Below are 17,586 nucleotides of genomic sequence, written 5' to 3'. Positions count from 1 at the left end.
GAACTTTAAGAAATTAATAAAAACTACAGTGACCATCAAAACCATGAAAAAATATTGCCGTAAACAGTTTATTTTGCGACACCACGAAACAAACGAAACAAACGATCGACGTTTTTATATCGTCATCCGATATATACAGTGGGGCAAAAAAGTATTTAGTCAGCCACCGATTGTGCAAGTTCCCCCACTTAAAATGATGACAGAGGTCAGTAATTTGCACCAGAGGTACACTTCAACTGTGAGAGACAGAATGTGAAAAAAAAAAAATCCATGAATCCACATGGTAGGATTTGTAAAGAATTTATTCGTAAATCAGGGTGGAAAATAAGTATTTAGTCACCTCAAACAAGGAAAATCTCTGGCTCTCACAGACCTGTAACGTCTTCTGTAAGAAGCTTTTCTGTCCCCCACTCGTTACCTGTATGAATGGCACCTGTTTGAACTCATCATCTGTATAAAAGACACCTGTCCACAGCCTCAAACAGTCAGACTCCAAACTCCGCCATGGCCAAGACCAAAGAGCTTTCGAAGGACACCAGGAAAAGTATTGTAGACCTGCACCAGACTGGGAAGAGTGAATCTACAATAGGCAAGCAGCTTGGTGTGAAAAAATCCACTGTGGGAGCAATCATCAGAAAATGGAAGACATACAAGACCACTGATAATCTCCCTCGATCTGGGGCTCCACGCAAGATCTCATCCCGTGGGGTCAAAATGATCATGAGAACGGTGAGCAAAGATCCCAGAACCACACGGGGGGACCTGGTGAATGACCTGCAGAGAGCTGGGACCAAAGTAACAAAGGTCACCATCAGTAACACACTACAACGGCAGGGAATCAAATCCCGCAGTGCCAGACGTGTTCCGCTGCTGAAGCCAGTGCATGTCCAGGCCCGTCTGAAGTTTGCCAGAGAGCACATGGATGATACAGCAGAGGATTGGGAGAATGTCATGTGGTCAGATGAAACCAAAGTAGAACTTTTTGGTATAAACTCAACTCGTCGTGTTTGGAGGAAGAAGAATACTGAGTTGCATCCCAAGAACACCATACCTACTGTGAAGCATGGGGGTGGAAACATCATGCTATGGGGCTGTTTTTCTGCCAAGGGGACAGGACGACTGATCCGTGTTAAGGACAGAATGAATGGGGCCATGTATCGTGAGATTTTGAGCCAAAACCTCCTTCCATCAGTGAGAACTTTGAAGATGAAACGAGGCTGGGTCTTCCAACATGACAATGATCCAAAACACACCGCCCGGGCAACAAAGGAGTGGCTCCGTAAGAAGCATTTGAAAGTCCTGGAGTGGCCTAGCCAGTCTCCAGACCTCAACCCCATAGAAAATCTGTGGCGGGAGTTGAAAGTCCGTGTTGCTCGGCGACAGCCCCAAAACATCACTGCTCTCGAGAAGATCTGCATGGAGGAATGGGCCAAAATACCAGCTACTGTGTGTGCAAACCTGGTAAAGACCTATAGTAAACGTTTGACCTCTGTTATTGCCAACAAAGGTTATGTTACAAAGTATTGAGTTGTATTTTTGTTATTGACCAAATACTTATTTTCCACCCTGATTTACGAATAAATTCTTTACAAATCCTACCATGTGGATTCATGGATTTTTTTTTCACATTCTGTCTCTCACAGTTGAAGTGTACCTCTGGTGCAAATTACTGACCTCTGTCATCATTTTAGGTGGGGGAACTTGCACAATCGGTGGCTGACTAAATACTTTTTTGCCCCACTGTATTGTTATATCGAACAGCCCTAAGACAGTGTGTCATGTTTGCCAGGTGCCATAAATATATATATATAATCAGATTGCAGTATTGATTACAACGGTTTAGTATTACCAAGCAAACTCTAGTTTATTGAGCTATTCCCTAAACTGTACTCTCTCCCCCGGTTTAGACACCTTATAAAGTGAGTTAATGTAATATTTGAGGACAATAATAGCTACTCTTGTTTTTCCAGACATACTGTTTCCCACAATATGTGCAAGCAGGATAGCAAAATGAGCACTGCTTGTCCCAGTTATTGTGAGCTGCTAACACTGCAGGAACAACGTAATAATGCAGACTCACAGGGAGCATAGAACATCATGAGGACCGGCCTCTCTTCTTTCTTCAGCAGCTTCCTGAAGTCCTTCGAGAGCGAGGAGGGAACAAGAGATGAGTCAGGATGCTTTTCAGCAAAACACATGTATACACATGTATATACAACACACACGATAGCTTGATTCCTCTAATAGTATGCTCCATGTTGGATTTCTGAAATTCTCTCTCACACTCTTTGGTTTAAAATAGCAAATCATGACATCATCTGTTATTTCAGCTTTGTATTCGACCGTGTGTGAGAGTTATTCATCACATTAATCACAGAAAAAGGAAAGGGAGAACTTTCTTCTTTGGACAGCAGGCACATCAGCCCCCCATACCAGTTTCCCCGTTTTCATCATCACTTTCATGAGCTCAGCTACTTCCAAAAAACATAAAAATCACACATTCAGCACAATCTTTTGTTAACACATTCAACAAGCCTCAGGGTGAGAGCAGGCGATAACCAGGTCCCTCGTTCTTCAAATGAAAGGAGGGTTACTGTGTTATGCTCGCCTTTGTTTTCTGTTACACATGTACTTTTACAGTGGTGGATGCTCAGATTTCAAGCTGCTTTAATCATTTTTTAATCATCAGTAACATGGACATCTCAGGCACAAAGCTCTGGCTGTGAGAACAGAATTTTCCAGCTGCTATTTAAACCTTCTGTTTGCGAGGGGCAGCCAATCAGAAGACAGCTGGCTTAAAAAGAGTGTGGGGCTAATTGGAAAGGAGCTAATCAGCTTCTTTAAGACTGGGCTACAACAAGGTGCAGAATGAGACAAATATTTATTACCAGTTTCTCTATGTCTGTAGTTCAGGAGACTAAACGGATCATCTGCTAATCAGAAGGTTGGTAGTTCAATCCCTGGCTGCTAAAGTCTGCAAAGTGACCAAGTATCCTTGGGCAAAACACTGAACCCTGAGTTAATGTTAGAAAAGCGCTGTAAAAGAGCCAGTCCATCTACCATTACTACCGATCCACATCAACACATAAACCACGGTGTGAAAATAGGTATAGGTCAGGGATGAAACCACTGTGAGACCTTGCCCCACCTCATCGTGTGAACTATTCAGATCACCTGATGCAAAGCGTGAGCAGCCATTGAAGCACCTGGGAAGGGATCTCAAGCTTGCCTTGACAAATCAAGTCCAGTTGTCTTCTTTTGCTCAAGCTCTCAAGACTATAAAATAAATAAGGATCATGCAAAGTGGCTATAGTCCAAAAACAAAGGTCTTTCTAAATTCCATATATACTTATCTAAGGATGAGGTAGCTGTTTGTGAATATGCTGGCAGTTTTTGATGATTTTGCAATCTGACTTGTCTGGATGAGAGCCGTTTGGAGGCTTTCAGGCTGTAAAGGCGGGACTGTGTGAGTGACCTCATGAACTACGCCGAGCAGCTCTTTGACGATAAAGCCTGTTGCTTTTTGTGTGCGGGGCTTTGTGTTGGTGAGATGCTGCAGTATCAGAGTCGGGGGGCTAATCAAAACTTTAACACAGACAAATGGAGGAAAGATGCAGCCTGTGCTTGTGAATCACAGTAAATGTACGTCCCCAGTGATGTTCTGGATTTCTTAAATGGAGCTAAATGGATATTAAATTAATCCAAAGCCCAAAAGTTTATTTAAATTGGTACTTACTTTTTCTGTCTCTATGTGGACGACATCTTTAGCCTCAGGGTTCTCCTCCCACAGTGGGGGCCCCGATGGGTCTTTCAAAAACGCTACCATTGACTGAATGAGAAAAAAAAAGCAAAGTCAAAACGACAGATCTGCGACAGCCTGTCTAAACAAAGCCAACAGTTCAAATCATGCAACAACTTTTCACTGCCACAAAATAATCCTATGGGGGTGAAAAACCAACATAAAAAGACGGAGTGGTGATTATTTACGTTGCCGAAGTCGCTCCTAAATTTAGTTGAGGCAACGCTGTAGGTTGTGCCAGATGGAAGCTCATATAGATGAACATGTTCATGCATCCAAGAGGTGTCAGCGCTATTTCAGTACCTCTAAGTGTCTACTAATGGGCTTGGTAAAGCTTTCTGTAAATATAATGAACCATATGTCTGTGGAGGCAACAGCAGGAAATATTTCTTTTAGCAGTGCTCTAACGACGGCGCGTGTGCACGGGCGGAACATTTAACAACCTTGACTTGATTATCAGAACTACTTTGTAATGGTTGAAACAGAGACTTGTGGAGGTTTATTGTTTCAGATGCCTTTTAATCTGTCAGAGAAACAGCGCAAACCCTAGCAAGCAAAGTAATAAAACCATGCACCATTCAAAAGAGTGACAGCTTCCACCTTATAACGAGTTTCTCTGGTAGAAACTCATTGAAAAAATAAAAAGAGAAGGATTTCCATATTATAGAGGAGAGAAGTAAACGGTTAATTTCACTTTTATCTAAAGTCATAATTAGCCTTTTAGGAAATATCTATATGCAGCAGCTGTCTTGCAGTGAAAGGCATTAAACTTTAAGCTGACCAGCAACATCTCTATGGTTGTTGTGGCTGATGCATATTTTATATTGCACTCTGTATTCCAAACATTTCACGCTAGAGGTACCTGTGAGTGATCCTTAAATATGTAACCTGCAGCTGGATAACTGGTAACAAAATTAAGGTCTTGATTTTTTTCCTCAGGATGTGTTTGCTACAGAATCAGAGTAACAGATGGTGCTATGACCTCATTAACAGGTCTGGAGGCTATAAGCTAAATCAGTCTAGTGTGCCAGCATTAGTTGAGGCAGCCAAAGTGCAGACCTGTAAAGAGCATCATTAGAAGCTCTGCATCACATGTTCAAAATTATTAAACCTGTCGGGTGTGGCTTGCTGCAGTCTTATATTATTACAAACACACCTTGTAGCTAACATGAAGATCAATCACTTGACGCTAGGGCTGTGTCATAACCATATAACCTGCCATAACACCACTATAAATGTTTATGTGACATAAAAGTGTCATGTAATGATATCATTGCTATAGCAACAGCTTATGTTCCCAGTGCAATCAACAATGAGACATGGCCGGGCATGTCTGAGAGCGAGAGCCAAGTGTCAGCCTCCAATGATCATTTAATACCTGAAGATGGAGCTACTTCGAAAACCTCTAACAAAGCGCAGTACTTTGAAAATATGCAAGAAAACTGTTCCCGCTAAGGGTGAAAAAACAACCAACACTTTTCACCACTTGAAGCAAAAACATGCACTTAGTTGAGTAGCTGCTCTCACTAGTTGCACCCCAGGAAGGAGTAAAGGGTGCACTTAGACGAAAGGTAAACGTTTGAAATGACCAGTGTGGTTTCGTGGTGGAAAATGGACTTTAAACAGACGGTTAAAAAGTTCAACCCAAGATAAATCATACCAGGTAGAAAGAAGTATTTTTCAGTTTTAATATGTGACAACACTGTGCTGAAGTTAACAAGGTTACTTTAGTAAGGATTAAGCAGTCATGCTATAGCTTTACTTACTCCAGGGAAAACACTACTCAGGCTACCTTTCTGCTTACATTTGACTTATTAAACTATAATGTGGCTGCTGTCTGCATTATATTTCAGTACATTCACACTTCAAATTAGGTAGTATACCACCAATTACAGCTCATTATAAAAGCACTGAAAATACCCTTAATTTTGTTTGCATTAATAAATGCTGCTGTCTGCATGATGCAGTCAATAAAACCAATAAAACATTGTTAAGTATGGTGATTGTGAGGCGACTGCAAGGTCCCCTTGTGGAAGGTGACAAACTGCAATTTAATTCAGGCTGACTGCAACGACTCTCAGACAGATTAGTGAAGGTTTGGAAATAATTGCAAGATAATTTCTAAAAGCAGACAGACTGCCAATACACTGGCATCAACCACAGTCAGTCTGTGTCAATGAGCACAGCTTGTCTGCAACTCAACTGTCTGCCAACTGGTTGTATCTCGGTTATACAAACGAAGATATAAAAGCATATTTGAATTTCTGTTTCAGAACCACGGGTTTTTGGCTAAACTGAAATTAATAAGTTAATTTGTGAATTTCTGGGTATGTAGACAGATGTGCATTTTTTCTCACAGCTGCAAGTTTTTTGTGTTGTAACTGTATTATCTCAAACACACACTGATAGCTTCCAGTTATCACCAGACTAATACACAGAAACAATCATAAACATAAGCCAACATAATGCTGTGAGAAGCCAGGACCTTCTTGCTGCGAGGCAACAGCGTTAGCTACAGCGTTAGCCCCGTACCACCAGCTTGTTACCATTATATCATTAAAATTCTCAGTCATCTAAAATTATGTTTATGATAATCTGATGACTTTTCTCTTTTTTAGCTTTTTAGTTCGCTCTTTTGCTGCTGAGTGCTTCAATATGGTCAATATGCTCCGTCTTCTCTTTGGTGCTGAGAACACAGTGCAGAGTCAATCTGTGCAGCGTTTCCTCTGAAAACTACCGCCTGCCGTGACAAAAAGCATCGCTATGAAAGTGAGAGTATGATTGTGCCATGAGAGCAAGGTTGCACAGCAGGCAGATAAACAATGAGCTGAAACTAACTGTAAGGCACTATAAAGCTGAGGGGGGCTGCACATAGAAATAAAGAATTTGCAGGGTCATTGCTATAAAGGTCACATTTTCACACAGTGACACTGTTTTCAAGCTGTTATTTGATGCACTGTTGATATTAAAATGCAGGTTATAAATGATTTCATAAATAGCCAACTACATGTAACCACAGATGCTTCTGGTTCTCAAAGAAAAAAACAAACAAATAAATGAATAAAAATCAGGCAAATTCTTAACATTGTGTCTAATATTCTTGTGTGGAAAATACCACAAATTTTTTCCATTCATAAACTTAATAACAAAATGAAAAAGAAGGAAGAAGAAAGAAATGAAAGCAGAAGGCAGGGCTCTGTAGAGCCAGAGGTAAAATAATTAGTCCTCTGAATGTGAGGAGCAATTAGGAAATACTACACAGCAGACAACAGTGCTCGACATGTAAAGAATGCAGATTCTCAGATTCTGACCTTGAAAGTAGCAGGCCTGCTGTACTCCGTGTGGAATGTCCCATCTCTGAAAGACACGCGGGACACAATGCTCTCAACACCAGGAGTAAACTGTAAGTAATGCACTTCTTAAGCTGCAAGCACGGTATCACTTTCCAAAAAGCACTGAGGTGTGGATAAGCATCTGACAGCCAGCTGAGTTGCTGGTTACTCACTTGTAATGCAGCAGCTCTGCTCTTCCACGTTTGGAGCTCGGGTCCACCTTCACTTTCTTACACAGCTTCCGGCCCTCTGAATCTCTGAAGGATCGACACACAAAGCGTAAATCAAACTCAGAATCCTATTCCCTTTGCATTTTTCAAATTCTCCTTCACACACACGTACAAATTTTCCTAATGATTAGTAGATTTATGCATTCATTTCTGTGCCAGACCATATAAATTCCAACTTCACTGAACTGAATAAAGAAATCGAAGCAAGAAGATACGGACTTTTCATCAAATTAATCGAATCACATGTATGATATAATATAAACAATGCTGCTTGCTCTGTTTATTTGCTGCTTCGGTGGAAACACAAAGCACAGATGTAATGTGTTGGCATACAGACGTTTCATTTTATGAGGCTTTCTGCTGTAATTGAAAGAAGAAGAAAAAAAAAACCCCCACTGTAGCTGGAAAGGGAATAGATATGCATCCTGCCACCTACACATACTTCATACTTGCTACAATGAAGCACTATCAGCAAAAATAAGTACACCTTCCCATCTGTAATAAAGAGCAATGAAAATATGTATTCATTTAGAGAGGTGGAAAAACATTTGTTAGATATTCAATTATGGCTCCCAGACACACAGCAAGCCAGTAAAAGTTCAGTGTAGTTTTTTTTCCCTTCTTTAGATGAAGACTAAATCCATGTATGTTTGCATGTGCTGACAGACAGTATTTCAGGTGATGAACGTGTGCGTAATGCCAGACTCGACCGGCTCATAATGACAGATGGCACCAGTCAGGGTACACCCATGAGCAGATGTGACCTTGACACATATTTCGAGATGATGTGCAGTCACCAGGTTCAAGACCAGTCTGCTGCTTCCAGCTTCTTGTCCACACACACACACACACACACACACACACACACACACACACACACACACAGATCCCAAAATCCATCTTGGTAAGAAACATGGCTAATGTCAGCTGTCACCAAACCACCAAACAGAGTACACACCTCTGACCTCGAGGACAAAGGTGATTGAGATTCTCCCGAAATTTTTAGTAGATACACCCTATGGTATCAATTTCAAACTCATGTCGCGTCATTCTTTTTCAATTCAATTCAATTTTTTTTATACAACGCCAAATCACAACAACAGTTGCCTCAAAGTGCGTTATATTGTAAGGTAGACTCTACAATAATACATACAGAGAAAAACCCAACAATCATATGACCCCCTATGAGCAAGCACTTTGGTGACAGTGGGAAGGAAAAACTCCCTTTTAACAGGAAGAAATGCTCATTCTTCAGTTGCCTCTGCCTGAGATTCACAGAATTGACAGAAAAAGCACTATTTTGTGATGTATATTGTTATTGGGATGAGAAATGTCATAGATTGGGATATGAGATTTGGGTCATATAGCACAGTCCTAATTATACTTCTACAACATACAAAAAAAGATTTTTTTAAAAAGAGAGTTGAAAACTGAACTGATCTATATTCTAGTGGAATAAAACACCAGGACTGTCAAATCAGTCTTTTTAGGATGTGAATAAGCTAAACAGCATGGGTATGTGCCAACGCAACAATGGACTTTGGCTTCATCCTCTTACTCACTCAGTCATAGATACAAAGTAAAAGTGACTCAACCAACCACATGCTTCAACCAACCCCTGAGATGGCACTACTTTTTCAATCACAGGAAGGAAAAAAAACAAAAAAAAACGGAAGCACAAAGAACTCAGAATGACTCACTAGCTGATGTTCACCACTGAGGGAAACAATGCAGTGAATGGCAGCCCAACAATGGTTTGACCACTACATTAGAACAACTGCCTTGCATTAAACTTTGGATTAACATCAACTAATATTTCAGTGGTTGGTATGATGTGAAATGCAACAGGATTGGTCACACTTAGTTTATACTATACGTTTTGGATTTATACAAAACGTATAGTAAGTTTACTAAGTTTACTACTATACATTACTATACAGTAACGTATAGTAATTTTGCAATTCAGCTGATGTGCTGTTTTCGATGTGGATTATCTTATACAATTAAATACAATTTAACTTGCCTCAGGTTGAATCCATTATATTTTGAGGGAATTATTGGGATGTGTTAAATCAAAGGAGCAATTTGTTGTTTTTCCTTTCCGAAACTAATGTTTCACTATTAGTATTAAATTATTATTATTTTTTAAATCAAAAATGTCAATGTTAGCACAATACACAGTGAGTCTGGAAAGTATCCACAGTGCTTCACCTGTACCACATGTTGTGTCATGTTACAGAATTCTTGCAAATTTATTACAAATAAAAACATAAATATAACATTTATAAAAGCACTCACAGCCTTTACTTTGTACTTGGTTAAAGCACCTTCGACAGCAATTACGGCCTCAAGTCTTTTTGAGTATAATGCCTCAAGCTTGGCACACCTGTTGTTGTTCTTCCATTCTTCTTTGCTGAACCTCTCAAGCTCCATCAGGTTGGATTGAGAGCATCAGAGCACACCCATTTTCAGATTTCTCCAGAGATGTTGAATTGGGTTCAATTCTGGGTTCCAGCTGGGGCGCTCAAGGACATTCACACAGTGTTCCCTAAGCCACTCGGGTGCTGTCTTGGCTGTGTGCTTAAGGTCATTGCCATGTTTGAAGATGAACTTTCAGCCTAGTCCATATTTCCATGGAGCAGGTTATAATCAAGGGTGCTTCAGTACATTGCTGCTATTCCTCAATACTGACTCGTTTCATAGTTCCTGCTGCTGAAAAACATCCCCACAGCATGATGCCGACAGGGCCATGTCTCACTTTAGGAATGGTAGTAGCCAGGTGACACAAGCCTGATTGGTAGAGTGCTGTAGGAATAGTTATCCTTCTGCAAGGCTCTCCTCAATCCACAGAGGAATGCTGGAGCTAAAGTGACCATCAGGTTGTTCAGTCACCTCCTTGACCAAGGCCCTTCTACCTTACTCAGGTTATCTGGGCGGCCAGCTCTAGGAAGAGTCCTGGTGGTTCAAAACTTCTTCCATTTATGGATGATGGAGGCCATTTTTTCCCCTGTACCCTTCCCCATATCTGTGCCTCAATATAATCCTGTCTCAAAGGTCTACAGACAATGACTTAGACGTCATGGCTTGGTTTTGTGCTCTGACATGCACTGTCAACAATGGGATTTTAAATAAAGAGGTGTGTCCCTTTCTAAATCCTGTCCAACCAACTGAATTTATCACAGGTAGGGATGGGTATCGTTTAGGTTTTATCCGATACCGGTGCCAAACCGGTACTTTTGAAACGGTGCCTGTGCTTAAACGGTGCTTAAAGAATGGGAAAAAAAACAAAAAAAAACAAACCACAAACTTTGTCCAAAAACCTCTCATGTTCAGCTGTTTTCCACTTTTTCTTTGGTCATTTTAGCTTTTTTGGCCAGGGTGAAGGGAGTATCTGCCATCAAACAAGAAGCATGTAACTACCACGGTGTTTGCTAGTTCACCTTACATGCATTAATGTAATAACGTGGTTAGCCTACTCAACGTAAATTACACACGAACAACATTAAGCTACTCACGCAGAGAAGAACGGCTGCTGCTGCATCATCATCCTCATCATTTCTGCTACACTGGCAGGGCTAGAGGCCAGGACTCTCCTCTTCGGGTTCTTGGGGGATGTTGCTAACTCGGTGCATTTCTTGGCTTTTAAAAAATGCTATGCGTCGCCAGGTTCGTCGTCAGATTCAAGGTGTTACCTCCTTTGCACAGTATCACAGTATCACCTTAAAGCACTTGTTGCAGGCTGCTGAGTTTGCATCTTTTGCTGTGAAGTACAGCCAGACTTTTGACCGCTTCGCCTTGGACATTTTTAACCTGTAGCTCTGCTCTAAAAGAACATACGTACCTGGCCCCGCCTACTATCCTTGCAAAGGTAAAATGATTACCTAGAATCCAAAGTGTATGACATTTCAGTAAAAAAAAAAAAAAAAGCACTGAAATGTGCGCTGCTTTTCGGTCTGGTTACTACCGTTTATGTCAGAACCGGTGCCATAATGGCACCGGATACCGGTACCCATCCCTAATCACAGGTGGAGTCCAATCAAGTTGTAGAAATATCTGACAGATGCTTGGTGGAAGCAGAATGTGCCTGAGCTCAATTTACACAGTGATGGCAATGGCTTTAAATACTGTGTTAGATTTTTGTTTTTATTTTCAACAAATTTGCAAGAATTTCAAGAAAACCTTTTTTTTTTTTTTTTTTTAACTTATTTACTGTCATTACAAGGTATTGTGTGAGTGGGCCAACATTCCTCCACAATGACTGAGTGACTGATCAAACTATACACAGAACAGTTACTTCACATCAATGCTGCTAAAGGTAACTCTACACACTCATAAATCATGGGGCATACTTGGTTTTACAAAGGAGTCTTGTGCAAAAATGTATTTTTCCATAACTGTAAATTAACAGGAAAAAAAAAAGTTCAATATTTCCTTTATTCACAAGTAACTGGAGATCACTGTGTCAACTGGAACAACCATAGTTTACCACAAAATACCTGGAAGAAGGTGATTGTGAAAGGAAGACTTTGAAGACTAGCGAATGATTCAAGTAACAAGTTGGAGCCAAACCTTCACACTAGGCCAAAGTCAACAGAGCCACTTTGTAAAGGATTAATAATGGATTCACCACGCAAAGAGGATGAAGCTCTGCACGCCATTCAATTATTACTCTTCTAAAACGCAAATCCTAATCCCTTCATTTGTTTGTGTTCTGGTTTTCACACTGTGCCTTACAGGATCATATATGTTTCAATGCTCTGTTTATGCTACATTTGAAGTGGAGTTTAGGAGGGACAGCCCAGTCCTGTCCTTTCTTCCTGTATGAGATCATTCATCCCACGGGTGGATCCCAGTTGGCCAACACTCAGGTCCCTGTCATCTGTTCAAAGTGTGTCATTCTGGCCTCTGTGGCTCTCTTCGTTGGCAGAGATGACCATTCTCACACAGCGATATGCACTCTACTCTCTCTCCCTCTGTCCACCATGAGCTCTCAGCTGGAGCTTCAGCTTGGAACCGCTCCATTTGAGACTGTCGAGAAATATGCCAAAAAGCACAATGCTTTGCTACAGAGCCTGGCACTGGGTCCATGTGTCCTGTAGTGATGAACCCAGCTTGCTCTAGCTCCCCTGGCGGGAATCTGGCTCGGTGTGAATCTCTACTTAGCATTCGCACACTCTCCTAAATGCTGGAGTTCTTGGAGAAGGAAGAGAGATAATTCCATAGTCTCCCTGACAAAAAACAGCAGGTGAGTCAAAAAGTAAACACTCAAGAAAGACACGCATCGTGGAGTGTCTTTGTAGGGAAACATGGAAACCAAAGCCTCTGACAATTCCTTCACACCGGTTTGTATTTAGTTTCTTTTCCTTTCTAACCGCCCGGTCTTCAATCCCAGATAAGGTTGAGAGAGATTGTGAATGTTGGCATGTGCACTAGGTGTCAAAGGGGAGTTACTCCCTTCCTCATAGTTTCCTGTTTTATGATCTGTTCTTTCCCATCTGGCAAAGAAGACAGGTGATGGGTTGACAGGTAAAAAGAAATAGTGGAACTGAACATCAGAAGGGCACGGAAAACAACAAGATCAAGTCAGATCACTGGGGAGAAAACCAAGTTATGCTTGGAGAAAACAATTCTTGTCTGTGTCTTCGAAGTATCTAGCATTTAGCAGTTCCACAGAGCGAGCCTGGGATTGTTGTTTTCCAGAAAGTCATGATTGTTCTCCCTTTAAAGGAAAAGTGTGGGATAAGTGCATAATTATTTTTCTTTATGACTAAATTAACTGTTAAGCGAAAGGACCAAAACCCCCTAAAATGTGGTTTTGCAACAGTTTCACCACATATCATGTGGATTCATCCGTCACATTTAAGTGACACAGATGTCCTTTAAAACCTGCATGTGACCTGGGATCAGAGCAATGATTCACCTTAAAGCAGTTAGAGACTACACTGGAGTGGCTTAGAGACAAATTTCTCACTGTGGCTCAGCCAAAACAGACTAAAACCCTATATGACATCTGGGGGTGTTGACAGGTCACAGATTTGTTTTGTGATTGGCTCATAATTTCTTTTGAGTTTTGGCAAAAAAGCAAAACAAAAGCAAAACTAAAAAAAAAAACAAAAACAATTTCTGTAGAACAAACAAACAGAAAACCTGGACATACAGTGCCTCTGCTAGAAAGGGAAATAACTACACATAAAACATTTCAGGGAAATCTGTTTATGTTTCGTGCTTCCGAAAGAATATTGGCCAATATCTCGGAGCACTGGAAGCCACCAAATATCAGTACTGATCTTAAAAATTCGATATCAATTTGACTATTCTCAAAAAGAGCAGGAGCTTTTTTTTTTAACGTCGTCTTTATTGAGGAAGTATGAAAAACTGTCAGTTGTCCACATCCTCTTCAGACCAGGCCATTGTTGACAACAATCCATAAATGCTCCCCATAAAGATTCAAAAGTTTCCCTTAAAAAACTTTTTTTTTTTAAAAATTTTTAATGGCAGGCTTGACAACATTTGTTGTACCCATAAGCCCATTTGTTTTCTTCTTAGCAGACTAAGGCCCATCAGCATCCATTCATTCTTTACTGATAATTGATTAAACCAAGAATTTAAAAATTAAGGCTGTAGCGGGACCGGTTTAGAAATACTTTTTCCCATCACAATCTGCACATCCCACACACGATGGAAAAACAAAGGTCCCTTTCGAATCATTGCATTTAACACACATCTAGAATATTTTTGTTGAATCCATGTAACTTCTTTGTTTTTATATATATTTGCATTAATCTTCTATATTATAATCATTGTTATGTGTTTGTTGTATCGTTATCAGATTTCAGATTTTAAATTTTGCCTCTATGGAGCCCATTTCTGGTGTAAATTCTCTACCAATTGAGATATTAAGAAGTTATAATAGTCTGATTCGATTCATCTCCTTAGATCAGGGGTGTCGAGCCCCAGGCCTCAAGGGCGGGTGTCCTGCAGGTTTTAGCTATCACCCTGTTTCAACACACCTGAATCAAATGATTAGTTCATTACCAGGATTCTGGAGAACCTTAAGACATGTTGAGGAGGTAATTTAGCCATTGAAATAAAAACTTGCAGGACACTGGGCCTCGAGGCCTGGAGTTTGAGACCTGTGCCTTAGATGATGATTTTTTATAAGATGACTTGTTTGTGTTTATTATTAAGTTTAGACTTCCCTCTAAGCTCTTCAAATATTGTAATTATGTCTGAGAGAAGCTCTGTTTTTAATGTTAAATGAAAAAAGGCTTTGAAAAATATTTCTTGAGGTAAACTATGGCAGCATTTAGCATTTTTTTAAAACACCAAAATTGTGTTATTGGCACAAGTATCGATTGATTTTTAAGCAATGAAATCAACTAATAAATTGAACTGAATTGACTAATAAATTGAAATTACACACATGACTAATGCAACCAGTTTTTTTTCAAACATGCAAAAAAACTTAAGGTAAAAAATTAAATGCAGAGAAAAAAAACTGTATGAACCATAATTACGTGGCGCCCTCACCTGAGAATTAGCATATAGCTTTAAGCAAGAGACGTGATTAGCATTTATTTACCTTTTCAAAAAACAAAACAAAACAAAAACAGAAAGAAAGAGACCCAGTGAAAAGGAAGAACTAAAATGGTGTAAAGAGATGTAATACATTAGACTAAAAACTTCAATAGCTTTAATAAGTGAGTGGCCTCCTGTCAGATTGTGCCAGTAGAACCAGTGAGACGAGGCCATTTACACCCCAGTGGAAAAGCCATAAATTATTCTGCAGATGGATGGTGGCAGAGACACTCTTGGGAGGAGTAAATTGCTCTGGCCTTATAGTTGCTGTCAGAAAATTTCTAGGACAAAACAGTCTGTAATGTCAGGGAGTCTTAGACTTATAGAGAAAGAAGTCTTAGAATGTGTTTTTCAAATCACCCCCTTACTTACCCACAGTTGACCCAGGCAATAGTCCCTTGGCCCTTCACCGTCTGGGCGACATCAGAAAGCAGTTTCAGGTGGGAGTCCCCTGATGTAGCTACAGACACAGAATAAAGCGCAGTCAAGCCTTTTTACCAAAGCCACTCAATAGCCCAGGACAACCCAGAGCCATGAGACACAGGAGACACTGTCATGACAAGCACAGAGAAAAAGAATCGAGTTACAGTGGAGCTCACCATCTTTCTAAAGCACCGAGTGACGAAGAAAGACATCGCTGAGTTTGGGTTAGAAGGGTGACGGGGGAGCATTTTCTACTACCTTTCAACGGATGGGCTCAGCGAGGGGGTTTAAGTTACATCAGCTTTCAAAATCTTACAATAGTGTGACTAAACAGGAGATGGAAGGATTATAAGGCGACACAAAGACTCTGGATCTAATGAAGCACTCTCTAACGGTGCGACAAATGGGAAAGCATAGCAAACATGTTTGCACCAACTGCATGATCCCAACAGCAAGGTTTGTGTGGGATCGCCGAGTTTAGAGCGTTCGCAACCACCGGAAACGTGCACAATATCTCAAAATATGGCTGAGCTGTGCAGCTTGCCTTCTGTGTTAAGAAAGAGAAACTAGTGGGATATAAACTGCACCAGCTAGAATAACACTGTGTAATGTTACTGATTTTCATCAGCTACGTCAAGTTAGGTACATCCCTTTGAGTAAAGTAAACAAAGTGTAATATTCCAGCTCTTGTGCAACGCAGTACATCATTTTTATACTCCCCTGAAGCCAAATGTGCGTTTTTCACTGCATAAAGAAAACAGCTCCTCACAATGCTCCAGGCAAAGACTATATTTAGATGTAAGGGCACTGCCACAACTTCCCAGGGTTCTGCCTTGGAGTTGGCAACAAAAACATCTGGCAACTCAGGATCAGGGTATTGTACGGAATGGGAGGTGAGCAGGTACCGACTGGTTGACAGCGTTAAGGATGATGAATACCAACCAGATCAAAACTCAGCAGGGATGTGACTGACTGCAGAGGCTGGTGGTGAACACAGAACAGGGCACGGTTGTGTTTAATCAGGGGGGAATGAATGTGAAGTGCCTTGAGGTATAATCGAGGCCTACATGAGGGCAATCTTCAGTGACTTTAAAGCAGGAATGTCTGGGTGAAGTTACAGCCGGTGATCAATCCGACGCGCAGCTGGATACATAGAAGCCAATGGGCTAATATAGGCCGATATGGCTCATTAATCAAGAAATATATCTGTGGCTATAAAGAGGCCTCAGAGTCCTCTGTGGATTATTGAGCAATATAAGTTTGCTTCTTTTTTATTATGAACAGGAAGAACTCCTTCTTGGAAATCTGCAAAATGGAATTAGAAGCTGCTGGGGTGCGTAAGCGTTCGCTAATGGATAGCAGGAAACAAAATGTACTTTAGAGCTGTATAATTATATTTGACCATTTTAGCTTCTATTTAACAGCTACTCTTTAATTCCATAAGCATTTCCAATTTCCTTATTGAAACAGACCACTGCGATCATTCTTTGAAAGCGAGCTAGAGGCTAAAGCTGGGCAAAACATTGTTTCTGAATCCATTTGAAGATACTGTGCTAGAATGTTTTTTAATGAATGCTATCGAATTTGGGCAAAGTGCCACTCCACAAAACCACTTCCTAATTAGAGCGGGCGATTAAAGGAATTTTAATTAATTTGGTGTTTTCCCTCTACAAAAATCAGACAGTTTCCACGTACAAGAGCAAAAATCATAACAAAAGACAATCAGCGGCACATGCAGTTAATGGGCACGCACCCCTCAAGTTCTCTTAATCCAACTCTGTGAATCTGGCCTTTTTGAACCCCTGAAGGTGAATTGTCGGGATGTTGCGCATCAGCTGCACTTACACACCCACAATTGAAGGAAACAGCTCTTAAGAGGCATCTGACTGTACACAATTTAGGATGCTCTTAAAAATAATACACTTAGATGTAGTAACTAAGTAACTAGTAACTAAGGCTTCCTGAAATTGCAAATTTCATTCTTACCTTCTCTGACAATAACATGACATTGCACGCCCTCAATCTCAGATCATAAAATATGCTAAAACGTGCAATTTCATGATGGTTATCACTAGGGTTGCACAATTAATAAAATTGTATTCTTAATGATATATTTGGCTTCCCACAATTAAATGAACACAATCTGGTGATACTGAAAACTCAAGTCACAGCTGTTCCCTGCATTGTTTAGTGCAAAGTTTGCTAGGCACCCTTAACTGCAGTG

General features: G+C 40.5%; 1 protein-coding gene across 1 annotated transcript in view; it reads right to left on the bottom strand.

Annotated features, from left to right (window-relative positions):
* The window catches only part of pdia5 (protein disulfide isomerase family A, member 5), a 72,690-nt gene that overhangs the window by 38,626 nt on the left and 16,478 nt on the right, over window positions 1–17,586 (bottom strand). Inside the window, exons 3-7 of the mRNA XM_086266694.1 lie at window positions 15,312–15,399; window positions 7,305–7,388; window positions 7,111–7,156; window positions 3,737–3,829; window positions 2,081–2,141 (exon numbers count right to left, since the gene is read on the bottom strand). Coding sequence (XP_086122820.1) covers window positions 2,081–2,141; window positions 3,737–3,829; window positions 7,111–7,156; window positions 7,305–7,388; window positions 15,312–15,399 — 372 coding nt within the window. The remainder of the gene's footprint in view (window positions 1–2,080; window positions 2,142–3,736; window positions 3,830–7,110; window positions 7,157–7,304; window positions 7,389–15,311; window positions 15,400–17,586) is intronic.

This window comes from Aulonocara sp. 'chitande type north' Nkhata Bay, linkage group LG16 (assembly GCF_057382095.1).
Source record: "Aulonocara sp. 'chitande type north' Nkhata Bay isolate Kocher_YH1m ecotype deep benthic linkage group LG16, A_spYH_male_GT1.1, whole genome shotgun sequence".
Classification (NCBI taxonomy): domain Eukaryota; kingdom Metazoa; phylum Chordata; class Actinopteri; order Cichliformes; family Cichlidae; genus Aulonocara; species Aulonocara sp. 'chitande type north' Nkhata Bay.
Note: the sequence above shows the minus strand (reverse complement) of the source record. Positions and strands in the feature narration are given on the sequence as shown.